At 45.1% G+C, this 15,270-nt stretch overlaps 1 protein-coding gene across 1 annotated transcript in view; it reads left to right on the forward strand.

Annotated features, from left to right (window-relative positions):
• The window catches only part of TMEM131 (transmembrane protein 131), a 103,643-nt gene extending 101,179 nt beyond the window's left edge, over window positions 1-2,464 (forward strand). The window contains exon 41 of the mRNA XM_076359114.1: window positions 1,437-2,464. Within this exon, the coding sequence (XP_076215229.1) occupies window positions 1,437-1,733 (297 nt within the window). The 3' untranslated portion in view covers window positions 1,734-2,464. The remainder of the gene's footprint in view (window positions 1-1,436) is intronic.
• Window positions 2,465-15,270: the final 12,806 nt, after the last annotated feature.

Here is a 15,270-nt window from a genome sequence, read left to right on the forward strand (position 1 = left end):
GACGTTGGCCCGGTTAACCCCTCAGTGTGCTCAAAACTCCTGTCCAAGCCTCGGTATCAAATTCTTTGAGGACGCTTTGGTAACGTGTTAGTGTCCAACCAACTTCAGGTACGATTAGACTGAGCGTATCTTCTTCATTCCAGGGGAGAAAATAAAAACCTGACATGAAGACATTTTCAGAGTTTACCTTGTTTGCTTTTCTAAAGGGACTTCTATTTTAACCTTCAGATGCAGAGTACACTGATACTGGTTAACCTTTAGTGTGCATTATCTGAGGGCTGAGAGCTTGGGAAGGGATGCCCTATCTCCACCCAGTAAATCCAAACATAAGGATGTTTGTACCTTACAGCACATACTCAGCAAGTCCACTGCCTTTTGGATCTATCTAGTTTACTGCATATTTGCAAATTGAATTTACAGCATATGTACATTAAATCTATTGGCGCTGAGGTACGTAGTGTGTTAAGCCTACATGTAGCAGGTTCTGTGCTAATATTAGCAAGAAAGTTATGCTAACCTTTCTCATCTTCATCTTTGGCTGCTTCCGGGTATCACTTTCCACCACACCATGGGTTAGATTCCTCTGCTCGTTGCTTGCTACTGTTTGGGCTTTAATAAAACAGTTGACAAAACCTGGGCCTTGTTCAGTTCTGCATGTGTTCTCTAGGCTTGCTGTACCTGTCCTATGCATCCCAAATGCATTTGTGACATGTGTTGCAGCACACCTGCATCTGCACCGACCGTTTGTCAGAGACTTCCAGATGTCTTGAGCCAGGACAGACTTACTGGAATCCCATGGCAAATGGCCAGTTCTCCAATCCCCTCTCCCTTCAACTGGAAAAATTTTGGATGGGGGAAAAAGTATGTGCTAGGAATATGAGGAGGTACAGTGGGGCTGAACACAGGTGGGTTCATCCAAACTGTACAATTTATAACAGCTATGTCTGAACACAAGGAGATAAGTTTGCAAACAGCCAAAAAAGGATCAAGGAATAGACTTTGCTGCTACCTTCCATCGCAACTTGAATTTTGTTGGTTTTTCAAGACTCGAACCATGTTTATCTACCTCATTCTAACTAGTTTAATTAAGCTTGAGCTTTTTGGCCCTTGTGTGTTAAAGCTTGAATACTAGTAGCGCTTAAATTAGTAATGGTATGGGGATGTATAAGCTCAAATGAAAACAGCTTAAAAGCCTGTAATGTAATTGCACTCTGCGGCCCATTCAGTTACCAGACACCTTCGGTGACCGTTAGTAGCGTGGTTCCTCTGGGCAAGCTCTAGTAAAGGGAGCTCAAAGCTCCACGTTGCAGTGAAGACGGAAGGGGTTCCGCAGCAGGCTTGCTGCTTCCTAGATACTTTTCTTTCAGGGGGGCTGTAAGCAAGGTGAAAATAGAGGGTGCCGAACTGCTACTTACCTGGCTCTGTCTTTACTGCAGTCGATCCTCGGCAACCCAAGTGGCCTGTGGTCGTCCACTCCATTCAGCAGTTCCATTTGGTCAAGTAATCTCAACAGCGGCCTTCCCTTCACCACTCCAACAAACGCGTTGTCAGGCATTGATCTCATGGGTAGTGAAAACTCCTCCGCTGCTCCTCCTCCACCCGCTGCTGCCACCGTTGCCAATCCTGCTGAAGACATGGGGCAGACCTACAATCCTTGGAGAATTTGGAGCCCGACAATTGGAAGAAGAAGTTCAGATCCTTGGTCTAATTCACACTATCCTCATGAAAACTGAAGTTAAGCAAAAGGAAAGAACTCTTACCCAGGTCATGATACAATTCTGAATGCAAATTTTTGAAACATCGTTTTCAGGCTGTTGCTGGTCATTGCTTCCCCGCCCCCCCCTCGCCAGTCATGCTTTCATCACTTGCTCCTTTTTAAAGTCTGTCCTGCGATATGGTAGTGTGAGATTGCAGATAAGCTTGAAAAAGTCTGGGTGTGGTCACAAATCCCAACTACAGCTGAAGCCTGTAAATCTGAACAATTTCACTGGTTTCATATTTTACCATCTGCCATCTTTATTTAGGAAACAATTTGAACTATAAAACGGTCCTGGCATGCAATACTTTTATGAAAAGTACCAGTTTGGGTTTTTAAATCTTTTCCAGTATTATCCTCCAAGTTCTAATTTAAAATCAAAAGGCACTTTGTGCTAAAATGCAGAGTATTTTTTTAAAATAAGGCTGTCTTTGTTAACACAGGTTCTAAGAATGTTAAAAAAAAAAAAAAAAAACAAACCAACAAAACCAACACAAAACCTTAAGAGCAAAATGGCTGAATGTAAGAGCATTCTGTTGAGACTGTAATACACTTTCTGTGCTGTTTGTACATTTGTAAACCTCAATGCATTTTTAAGTTGAACTGAAATGCACACAGCCAAGACTTGTGGAAGAAACAAGATACCTTGTGCATTTCTTACAGATACAACTTTGGGTTGTACTTTAAAATAAATACTGCTTTTTTCAAGATCTGTCTGCTGTAATTCTGTTCTCCTGGTATTTTCTAAATTTGTGCGTGCGTGAAATCACTTGGCGGTGGTAGCCTTCAGGCCAAACTTGACTGCACATAGGGCCTATGTTAACAGAAACTTCACTGCAGATGAAACCTGGCTTCTCAACAGCGGGTTTGTATATCAGCGGAGAATTAGAAATTGTTTTCAGGGTTACGCAGTGCCACCCACTTGAAAATTTGCTGGATAGCAAAACGTTGGAAAAACATCTACGCTGTTTAAGTTTCCAAGTATCAGGCATAGTAGCAGCTACGCTGCTGTTTATGCTACGCCTATATCTTTGTAACGCTGTTCTTGTATGGGTCTGAACAAGAACTTTACTATTTTTAGATATGATTTATCTGTGCCTTTAAGGTGCCTGTTTCCCTTCATTAACAGTAAGGCAAGCCCCAGTGACTACATATATATATTCATCTGCACTAAAGCCAGGTAAAAATGAACCCTTCCATTACAAGAAAGCATTAGACGCTAGCGACAAATTTACTTGTGACTCAGTGGTGCTGCTTAAAATTTACAGCAGCAGATTTTTATCAGAAATCATCCTTTAAAAGAGTAAGAACTCTATATTTTAGTTAAAACCTTTATGCTACAAAGAATATCGTATGCAACAAAATATGAGGGTTAAATAAACAACTGAGACTAAGTGACCGCTTTTCCAGCTTGCTTTGTATAAACAAAATCTCTGCCACTCAGATTGCTGTTTTCTTGCTGCCACCAGCAGAAACTTGAAGGTACAGATCTCTGAAATGGGAACTTGCTGGAACTCCTTTGTTCTTAAAATTTGGGTGTTTCTAGAACCATGCAAGGTCATGAAATATTCAACTTGGATTTGTATGCAATTTTCTTCCGAGTAACTGGGCAAACAAGTCTCTTACTGCATGCAAAATAAAGAATAAGTAGTTAAGCTACTGACATGCCAGGGCCTGCTTCTCCGTACGTGGAACTTGGGAGGATAACTAGCAGTAACTTCAAGGTGGAAGAAGCTGCTTAAGTTAATGTGCTGCCTCTTTTTCCCAGCAGGTCTTTATGTGAGAATTGATTCCATGGACGGTAGAAGCAGAAATGAATTCTGAGACACTAATAGTCCTTAGTGGTTTAAGCAGTTGTGAGGACAGGAAAAATTTTCTGCTTTAAAAACATTTTGCTTTGAACAAGACAAGGCAACACACAAGTAATTTAGACTTTTTTTCCCCCCCAAAATGTGAGCCGTTCCCTTGTGTTATGCAAATAACCTCTGCTGCCTTGAGAATATTCTCAGTTCTTGCTTGTGAAGAGTTTCCTCTTGAGCACCAATTAAATATTCCCTAAGTTCCAGGGATGAAACAACCTGAACTATCAAGATCTTTGACACGCAGTTTTCAGTTTCCCAAGAGAGGAAAAAGCATGTCCTTCTCCCCAAATTTATAAGGAAAATATCCTAGGCTTAAAGACTTCTTACTTCTGAGTGTCCTATCTTCCTTCCCTCTACTCAAAGGTTATTTTGGAGAGCGCCTTCATGCTGTTCAAGAAAGCAAAAGAGCTGCCTTAGAAAGAAGTCCTAACTGTAATTTACAGAATTTAGGTGAAATAAAATCTGGGCAAAAGTTAGGTATTTCTAAAGAAACCTCTGTGTATGGTGAGTACACGCACCGCATGGGTTTTGCTGCCTTCTTCCTGAGGTGTCTACTTGCCAGCTTTTACGGTATAGTCACTCTTTACATGCATTGAAAACATTTTTTAAATTGTGAACATTGGGAGGGTGCGTGGGGTGTGATGAGCCGGAAGCATCCACAGACATCACAGAATAATAGAGAGGACAGACCTCTTATGATGAGGTAAAACTAAAAGAACACGAGCTTTTGGCAAAGCACATGAAAAGTCTTGTACAAAAATCCAGATGGGGTTGAAAATGTTGCAGCCTTCTGGAAGGACAGCTTAAGAGAAAAGAACACGGGGAGAAGTAAGGTCAAAAGCAAGGGTGGACTGTGTTTTCAAAAGCAGAATGAACAAGACTGAAGCTCAGACCGTGAGGGAAGTTCCATCTTGAGTAAAAAGACCAGAGGAAAAAAAAAAACCAGCTTAAAGCGCTCCACGATGGGCTGTCCTGGAAACCAGGGAGCTCACAGCTCTTCTGATAATCTAAAACACTTCTTCAGTGTAGCATCAGGGCCAAACTACCATGAGTCAGCTCTTCTCTTCCAGACCTGGAAGCTACCACGAATACAAAGTTCCCAGCAAGGAAGAGAAATAATTACTGTTAATTTTGGTAATTATTTTGGTGCTCCAAAAGGGCAGTTCTATTCTGCCAACTCTAACAAATAGACTTGAAAAGCCTGAAAAGTTTCTGGCCTGTTTTTAAAATCAGAAAGCCTGAAGTAGGTAAGCATGGCCCTAACATGTGAAATCCGTTTAATTAGCATGAGCCCTATTTCAAAAAGCTCTTGAAAGGCATTAGAGATTTTGGTTAGGTATAAGGCCATCTCAGAACAGGATATAAAATTCCAGTCAAAGGACAGTTAGTGTTTATTTCATGGATATGGGCACATGGAATGAACCGACATACCAATGAACAGGTCTGGGCCCAGCCCTGGCCACAGCTCTGTGAGCAGCAGTACGTAGCGTAGCGTGGCCACTGCCCTGTGAGACAAGTACCGAACTGGGGAAAACTCTAGGATAACATAGGATGCAGAATCATAGAATCATTAAGGTTGGAAAAGGCCTCTAAGATCATCGAGTCCAACCGTCGACCCAACACCACCATGCCCACTAAACCATGTCCCTAAGCACCTCATCTACTCGTCTTTTAAATACCTCCAGGGATGGGGACTCCACCACTTCCCTGGGCAGCCTGTTCCAATGTTTCACCACTCTTTCAGTAAAGAAATTTTTCCTCACGTCCAATCTAAACCTCCCCTGGTGCAACTGGAGGCCATTTCCTCTCATCCTATCGCTTGTTACTTGGGAGAAGAGACCAACACCCACCTCACTACAACCTCCTTTCAGGTAGCTGTAGAGAGCGATGAGGTCTCCCCTCAGCCTCCTTTTCTCCAGGCTAAACAACCCCAGTTCCCTCAGCCCCTCCTCAATAAGACTTGTTCTCCAGACCCTTCACCAGCTTCATTGCCCTTCTCTGGACACGCTCCAGCACCTCAACGTCCTTCTTGTAGTGAGGGGCCCAAAACGGAACACAGTATTCGAGGTGCGGCCTCACCAGTGCCGAGTACAGGGGCACGATCACTTCCCTACTCCTGCTGGCCACACTATTTCTGATACAGGCCAGGATGCCATTGGCCTTCTTGGCCACCTGGGCACACTGCTGGCAATGTGAATGTGAGTAAACAGCAGATTCTCAACACTGGAGCGTCATGGTCAGGTCATACTTAAGTTGTCCACTGGACTCTAACTGACCATGAACTGTCTGCCTGACCCAATGAGAGGTAAAATTAAGAGTGCACAAGTGTTTACCTCCATGGGGTAAGAAGCTGTCTTTCACTGACACTATTTCACCCGGAGTGATGTTTTACACTAAATATAGCTTTGACTTTGCCTTGTCTGTTTTCCCAACCTGTAATTACGAGCAAGTTTTCTGAGCTTCAGTGGTTCGGCCTCATGAAACAATGACGACTTCGGCTCACGATGAGTCAGTTTGTTAGAAGAGAGCCACGTGCTGGGATTGGAAGTAACCCAGCTTCGTACAGCAAACTGTACATTTGCTGCAACTGGAAGAGCGTTCAGTCACCTCATTTTAAACAGGTTCTGCTTCAAAACTCTTTTGCCCAGAGCCTGTTTTCATCTAACGCCAGTCAAGGATGGACTTTATGTTCAACCAGTGCTTTATTCACATCAATACTAAAGCAGTCTTCAGGATGATGGGATCAGCATGCTCTTCAGCAGCCCTCTGAAGGCAACTGCTAGCCATACTTACTACTATGAGTTTGCTACTTTGATGCTGTGTGATCCAGCAGTGAGTGGAGCATGACTTTTTTTTTTTTTTTAATATATAGCAAAGAAATCAAACAACCAGAAAGCAAAGCCACAAGCATCTGCAGGAGCCAGAGAAAATACAATGAAGTGTATTTAGTCCCCCCTAAACTCTGGGGGACTAAAAAAAAATCAAATCTTAAGAGGCAATGAAAACCCTAATATCAATATATTTGCTGGGCTATGAGGACTGTCCTGAACAAAACTCTTTTCTTCTTTTTTCGCAGAACTGTGTAAAGGTGGCTGCTCAGATCCAAAAACATCAGTTGACCTTAAGCAGCAGATCACATTGCACCAAGAGAAATGCACAAAGTGGAGGGAAGTGTCAAGAAAGCTATTATGGCCACTTCCTAAGGAAACCTCCTTGAGATGTTTTTTTTTCACGCTAGGATCACCAAATAGTGGTCCTTCAGGAGGCACTCTATATCTGAGACCTGACGTCACTCTCTATCTGCCTACTGTGAAGCAAATGTTTCAGTCAGAGTGTCATTAACACTGGATAATACGGGATCTTGGAGGGGGAAGTACGCTCAGTCTCTTCTGAGGTTTTACAAGATAACACCCAAGCAGTCCATGAGTGGCAGCGGGAAGTGAGTGGGACGTTCTAGCACTGCAATAACAGGATTCACATGGGATACATGCAAGAGACTACTTACAAGAGGTGAAGCAAACAGACTGTCCTGGAGTCCGAGCCGGACTCTCTTGCAAGCTGTGAAAAATCGCAGCTCGGTTACTTGCCCTAAACAAGACAGGGGATCTGGAGTCTTGCATCCTACAAGAGACAAAAGGTATTTGCTGGGGTGGGGTGGGGGGGAAGAGATACCTCTAAGAAGGAGGTACAGGCTGTCCATTTTATAATTCTGGGGCTAATAAAATACTCCCCAAAATTAGCTATTCTGGAAACTTGCCTGGGCATTTTTTGGTATGGGTCCATGGCAGGATGACATCACCTGTGGTGTTTTGGCTTGGTTGCAAGGAACTCGCTGGGAAGCAAGTGTACTGGGAAGGCGAGGACCTGGAGCGGCTTCTGCCTCGCCCAGTAACACTCACTGGCCCATTCTGGAGCTATTTTCAGGGAAGACAATACTCACTGGAGAGAGGACATTAACCTGCTTTATGGCAGTGTAGAAGACAACAGAAGCTAGGGAGGATGGCTCACTGCCTCGCAAGAGGGAAACAGAAGCTGGAATCAGACGAGAGAGTAAAATGTTCCTTGGTATGCTCCTTCACTGGCTGTTGTTTGCTTTCTGGAAGGGGAAAGGACTTTTAGTCCCTTCAGCTTTACATCGTACATCCTCCTGGTATAGCCTGTCCTTAGCAGTCAAGTTAGTTACCAGCAAAATTCTGCCAACATTGAAGAGTTTGGCAACGAAGAATGAAGGAAGTCCCTAAAAACTACGCAACATTCTACGTTAAACGGGTGTGACTCAGCTGACAGCTCACAGGGAAATTCCTGTTGTGCTGTATAAACTAGAAACCTTTTTGGACAACAGTAATTTCAAGGAATATTCACTTATGTCTCGTTCCAAACCAGCAACACAGAATTTTTTTCCTATGAGCTTCTGATGCAGGTCTAACTGCCAAACCGTGCACTCATTTGCCTGCCTGCCAAATTCTGTTCTGTGGCTGAAGACTCGGCCTCCAATTCGAGGGAGGGGTAGGGTGTAAAAATCAACAGAACTTAAGAAAACATCAGTAATGCCTTAATGCTTCAGTTAAACTAAGCAAAGGCCATGGCAGAATGGAGTATCTTAATACTTTGAAATACTGGGGGGGGGGAGGCAGGCAGAAGACACAAGGAATAAAACAGTTTAGCTACATTTAAAAAGTTAGTGACAAATTCAGATTTCATGTATGTGTGAGGAAGGGAGGGAGGAAAGGCGGGATAAAAGAGGGTTCCTTTCTTTGAAGCAGCTGAACTCAAAAGTCTAAAGAAATGCTCCAAAAGGGTAACTCAGCACAGCTCAAACAGAAAGCAAACGTCCATGCTACAACAGGTGGCACACAGAATGTCTCACTGTTATGCAGAGCTTAGTCTCAGATGTGCAAATGTGGGACCTGGGCACTGGCCATGAGTTGAACCCATGGTTCCAGGCACATGAAATGAGAGTGAGGCGCATTGTGTGCTGACTTATTGCCCTTGCATCGACCAACCGCATGCAAAAATCCGTATGATGCAGTTATTAGAACAATAGAAAGTGAATATTGCTGAAGTCAGAAGGTTCGGCACCAGAAAGCTTCAGAAAATGGGCAGTATTTAACTGTGCTGACTTTGTTTTTAAATAGAGCCTCCTTGTGAAAAGTCACTGATTTGGTCTATACAGCAATATTAACCCATGGGGAAAAAAAAAAACCGGTAGGCTTTCAGGAGTTCTGATTAAATCAGCAAACTGGAAAACACTTCCCCTAACTCAATAAATTTAAGTAATGTAATTTCCTCTCTCTGCAAGTGAAGAATAAGAGTCCTACTATTTAGATAAACAGCACCCCTCCGTGGCTACAGACAGCATTCAGGCCATCACAGCAGCATCAGCTGGCCTTAAAATTTCTTCTATGATTTTTCCTGAATCCTTGAAAAAAAAATCTCAGCTATAGTAGTAGCATTTTGCTTTAACGAGTTGTACATTGGGAAAATTAACACTACTTTACCCACCACCAGTCCATACAGCTATCATTCCTCAGCAGTAATGTGCCAAAAATCCTAAACCAAGAGGAACTGGAAAGTTCTTGCAGTTCAATGGTGAAAGTCCACAAATTGGGGCACCCTGTTAGTCATATCAGGCTTTTACTTCTCTTCAAGCATAGTATCACAACGTGCCAGACAAGCCTAACGCAATCAAACTATTTATTCTAATATTTCTTTCATCAAAGTATCTACAAATGAACCACTTTTCTCTTTCCCCTTCTACATGCTTTCAGTATCTTTTCTTCTATATCTGCTCACCTAACAAAATTATTTCCCCAATATTGAATCCTTTTAACCTGTGATGTTTTGTACTTGTTCAAGAAACTCAGCTCCTCCAATTCACACAGAACTTTACAACTCATTTCTACACCCCTACTTAAGGAATTTTATGCAGTTGTTTTGTATTTTTGTTCAAATCCCCAACACATTGGTTTCTGCCCTCCTCCCCAGTCTTTCAGTTCAATTTATCCTTGAGAAAGACCTTTGCTGAGCTTTTTTCCAGGGGTCCGCATTCTCTTCCCTCTGAGTATTTCAGTTCTTATTGTTCATTCTGTCCCACTACCTAGTTTCAGTATCAAAGCCCTGCCGCAGCCCTGCTCTTTTCCAGGTTGTATTGGGAGCCTTGCGGAAGATGTTGTATTCAAGGAGTTAGTGATCTTGGACAAGCCATGCCTGCCCTGCTGGGCCTCCTACTTTAGGCTTGAGAAGCCCATAGGTTAGCATGAGTAACCGCTGTATAACCCCACGTACGCAGCACTGTGAGGGGATGTGCTGGAATGTCCCGTGCCTGCCGGTGCTGCACTCTGGTGAACATCATGACAGAGAGGACAGGACGCTCCTACCTGTCAGGAGGAGATAGGGGGGTTTGTTCCTTACGCAAGACAAAAGGCACCATGGTGCGGGAGGGGACTGAACCTCCCCAGGGATGGGATCTGCACAGCCTGCCATGGGAATCCATCTGGGGTCTGTCTGATGCTGTACGAAAGCAGGGTTCCCAGCACCTGATGGGACATGAGATTTACTTGCTATCTATATTCCTCTTTTTACTCTACCCTATTAAAATGGCAATGTTATTACACTATGTGCTGTTGTGCCTTTCCTCCTGAGATCCAGAAGAGCCTCATGCCTCGCCCATGAAGAACGCAGGTCACCATAGGTCACCTATATATCAAGATTCATGAATAAATATTGATTAAAGAGCAAATGTTTTAAAGCAAAAACCACCCTTGGTCTAAGCGCCTTCAAAGCTTCTGCCCTTGTAAGTACCACTTTTCTACTCAGTTTTAGCCGTGACTCCCAGCTTAGCTCTCCAACAACCAACCGACAGCATTAACACAGCGAGACACTGAAGCAGCACTGGAGTACTAACACTGTGGATGACCCTGCACCACCCCTGCATGCCCTCACATGGTCGTTCTCAATCTCTGCAAGTACAGACTTTGGGCTGCCACCGAATCTTTCATCAGGTTGGTAGAGTAAGTGGTGGGATGAGAACAGCAGTTGACTCCTCTTCTCAGTCTTTTGAAACTACCATGAGGTCAAAAGTTTTCCTTCCTTGGAAAAGCTGCCCATTTTTTTAGTAACACTATTCAACAGTTTTGTATTCTTTAAATAACTATCAATCTTGATTTACAATATGAAAACAAGAATAACGGTCAGATTACTGCCTATCTAGATTCATAGTCTGACAGCAGACAGGAATGTATCAGGAAAATGCAAAAAAAAACCCCAGCTACAGTTTGTTGACAAGCCATCAACTTTCTAACTACCTCCACCGTAAAGACAAACTTGTATTATAGGTTAATTCAGGTACTCCATGCACAACCTGCATAAACCTGGTAATCCTCATTCTCTGAGGACTCAAACAATGAGAGCCCAAAAAGAAATAAAGACATGAATACCCAGAGAAGGGGAAGTAGAGATGATGTGACACAATGGAAAGCACCAGAACGGCACTATATAAATCAATTCAGAGCTAACACTTCTGACACAGACACTTCCAAAAATGCAAGTCATAAAAAAATTGTACAAATACACTTGGAAAGCCTACACTACATTTATTCTGTCCTTTCACAGTTATAAGGTAGAAGCCACTGTCAAAGTCAGGACATGAGGCTGGGCTGGTTTTTCCTATGACCAAGTACAGATGTTTTGGGGTTCCTAATTTAGGTTGGTAAGCCTCAAATCTAGCTGGCTGCCAAATCTTGCCTATTAACTGCCTGTTTAATTAAGTAATTCTCAAGACACCTAGAACTACTTCTGTGCCTGCCCAAGCCCAAGCAGGACCCAGAAAATGAGCGTTTCTCTGGCCCCTGGGGAGCCCCACTAGCATGAGCATTCCCAGAGCAGACAAAACACCAGCAGGACGGCACTGCTCACAAAATGTAAGCCTAACTGCAAGAACCCTGTACCCAGGCAACATTTGGGCTGTGGAATTACAAACAAGAGGCTGCTTCTTGCATTCACCCCTAACCGTGAAAAACAGGTAGCTAACATAGGTTAAGTTCACTCCAGGAAACAGTCTGCAGCTGGAAATGCCCCATGGCACTCGGCCTGCCTGCCTTAGTGACAATCCCTCCTGCTGAGATGAGAAATCACTTTCCCATCACTCCACTCAGTAGAATCCCCAACAAGTTCCCACAACCTAAACCAGCAGCACTTCACCGCCTTACTGGAAAGAGCCATGCTGTATGGAAAGAGCCACTCATGCACCAAAAAAGCCATCTGGTGCTTTTGGAGTTGTCCTCCGAGGATGACTGGGGGAAAGGGAGAGAGGCACAGAAGAGAAGAAGAAGAAGAGCTCAGTTTCCAGCGTCCCGTACAACCAGCTGGTGCAGTGGAGCCGCAAGAAGGATCCGGAGGGGAAGAGCAGTGCAGGCTGGTGACTGGGTTCCTCGGGGCTGCAAAGCAACAGAGAGCGGAGGGTGCAGGCAGCAAACGAGGCCCTTGTCCACAAGCTGTGTTACTTAACTGGGTGTGCCAAATGCAGTTGGGGTAAGGCTGTGGCTGTGCCTGTGAGGCTAGAGGTACAAAGCCCTGTCTCCTCTCCCAGCACTGGGGTGGGAGAAGGAAGCCCCGGCCAAGGTGAGTCTCAATGATAAACTCTTCCTCATTAGCAATTCCCAATATAGAAAGCCTCAGGAAGCTCAACACCACATCAGGCAACAAAGATACCTACAAGCTAAGCGAGCGTCCTTTGTAGATTTAGCCAAAGTGGCTCTTGCAAAGCTTTGCTGATGGCAGTGGCAGAGCCAGAATCTGTGATGCCTAACTCACTGCAGAACCAGCACACACAGCTGAGGATTAAATGTGGATTTTGTGTGCTGAGTCAGCCCACATTACAGTATAGAACCAATTTAGATACCCATAGTAAAAACAAACATTGGCCATTTTCCTTTTTGCTCATGAGGAAAGGCAGCAGGACAAACAAATCTTCCATCCTCCTTTGATGTGTCTTCCTCTTCCCCTTCGTAACATCTGATAGTTCTCATTTCCCTGCGCTTTGCAGAGCATCTTAAGACAAGTGTTCTCAAGTGCAGAGGTACAAACACCTGGAGCTGAGTCACACTAGCCTGACACAGGGGGAAAACATATCCCACATCTCTTTGCATCAGCTCCTGGGGACAAAAGTTGCAATCAGCTCTGCAGGCAGCCCCTGCCACCGCTGCCATCGAAAAAGACGAATAAGGGGATGCCACTTTTCACGGTGACTTGGGAAATTCAACCAGTGCCTCCAGAAGTGGCTGCCAGTCGGCTGCACCATGCTGCTTTGCACCACACCACAGGCTGCTCCCGCACACTGACCTCCCTCCCACAAGCGCTGCAGTGCCCACTGCCCCCCCGTCAGATGAGGGAGTATGCCTGCATTTTCTGAGTTACTGCTGAGCTGATGAACCTTCTTAGAGGAAAGGGGCTGGGACTGAGGAAAATAAGCCAGATGAATTTTTAGTAGCACTGCCATATTTCAACCTAATAATTAAGCACTTCTACTGACTGATATTTCACAATAAGCTTTATTCTAGCTCCTGCCATGAGCTGTGTCTTACAGTGGTGTTGCAGAGTTATCTACTTCCAGAGACTACTCCCACATAGGTATTGTAAAGCCTTATTTTTCATACAGAAAGTTCACTTTTTTGGAAGATCTAGAATCATTAAAGTATTCTAAATCTGACAAGAAACTGAGAAAAGTCAAAGATACTAATCTTCAGCCATTTGCCTACAGACCGTGAAGTTGTGGATACTGCCACAGCATTTCAAGGAATACCCACTCTCTCATACAACTTAAACTAAAGTTGACTGAAAATGTAACTTCATGTGCTGTAACTGAAAGTCCTGTCAAGCTTATGGGAAATTTGGTCAAAACACAACATGAAGAACACGCAATAAAATCTCACGGTTAGAGGAATAAAATGGGGCAGGAATGACCCTGAATCAGAAAGTTCTGAGGTCAGAAAGAATTTATAGAAAAAAACCCATTAGAATGACTGTACCCTATTATAGCTAACATGCTATTCAAGACCTGACGATGTCTCTCACACATCTAGGCTAGATCACTTCATGTTTGTTACAAATCTGTAACATGAAGGGCATTTTTACAGACATTTTCAAACAGAGCATTTCTATAACAGCAGGTAATCTCCGGGATTTCAATGTTAGATGCCAGAGCCATCATCTACCCAATACCAACATCAACCAGTGGCAATTTAATAAACGTCTTGAAATACCTAAAAAAAGAGTAAATTATTTCAGTCTTGCTTTTCAGGTCTTCTCAAATCTGCACTGTTTGCTAACAGCAGTATTTCAAGACATGGCTACAGTTTAAGCAATTTGTAGTCAAATATTAAAAGCACTTAGCTATCTTTCCTTCATATAAACATGTTTTATTGCTACAATATTTTATGAACTCTAAAGATCAACTTGCCTCTATTTCAAAATGGAAATCGCAAGAGTCACCAATATGCCAAGTCGATAGAAATCTAAAAGATACGCAGTTACCTGACTACAATTTTTAGGAAGTTTCATTTAAGCGCAGGATCTATGAAATACTACAACAGGCTTCTCAATTCTGTTGGATTAAAGAATACTACATTACTAACATATTTCTAAAAGAGATGCGATGGACTGGGGAGAGGGGATAGTCCACACCGACGAGCACCCCTTGCTTATGAGGAACGGTAATTTGGAGTAACACGTATGTGAGGGGGGGGCTCTACAACACCCGGCCAAAGGGACCAGCCAGGCTGCGCCTTTCACGGCGGCCTCCCTCACTGGTGTCCTCCCCGAAAGGAAGACGGCAGCCACCGCTGCGGATCCCTTCACTGGCTCTACCAACCGCCACCGCGGCCGAGCGGGGGGTATTTATTACCGCGCCGCAGACCGGCCGCCACCGGCGACTTGCCCGAGGCTGCCTCCCGCTCACCTCGGCCCCTTCGGCCCGCCCGTTGGGTCGCTCCCGCCGCCAACCCCACCTGAGGTAACTTCCTCCCCCGCCCGGCTTCGGCCTCCTCGGGGGGGGGGGAGACTTACGAGCGGCCCCGGTTCTGGGGTCTGCCCCGCGGATGCCGGGAGAACGTTCCCGTGAGGGCAGGGCCGCCGCCCCCCGGGCCGCCTCCCCCGGGGCTCGCTGGCGGGCGAGGCGGCGGCCGTTGGGGCAGGGGTCTGACGTGCGCCCCTCCCGCCCCGTTCTAACCGGCTGCCGCGCGGCGGGAGGGGCTCCTCGGGGGACCGCGGCCGCTCTCGGGGCGCCCCCCTGGGGTGCGAGCCTGGCGGGGGTTGATGTCCGTGGAAACGGGTGGCTGCGGGCGGAGCGGGCCGTGGAGGGGGCGGCTGGAAGGGCCCCGGGCAGGGTAACGGCTCTTTTCACTTGACGTGTTGAGTGCCACGGTGCTCCCGAACCTCCCGCGTGTGCCTGCTCGCACGCGCACACGCATGTGGGTGGGTCCACGGGAGTTTTCTGTGGCTAACAGCGTGGTGGTCACCCCTGGCCGTGGGGAGGTACGAAATACCTGCCAGGCCTCCCTGCTGCAGAAACCGCCAAGGTACGGTTTTAAAGGTCTTTGCTAATCATTTTGTTGTTAATTACTCCCCGTCTTGTTACTCTTGTTATGCACTGATCGC

Source organism: Aptenodytes patagonicus, chromosome 1 (genome assembly GCF_965638725.1).
Source record: "Aptenodytes patagonicus chromosome 1, bAptPat1.pri.cur, whole genome shotgun sequence".
Classification (NCBI taxonomy): Eukaryota; Metazoa; Chordata; class Aves; order Sphenisciformes; family Spheniscidae; genus Aptenodytes; species Aptenodytes patagonicus.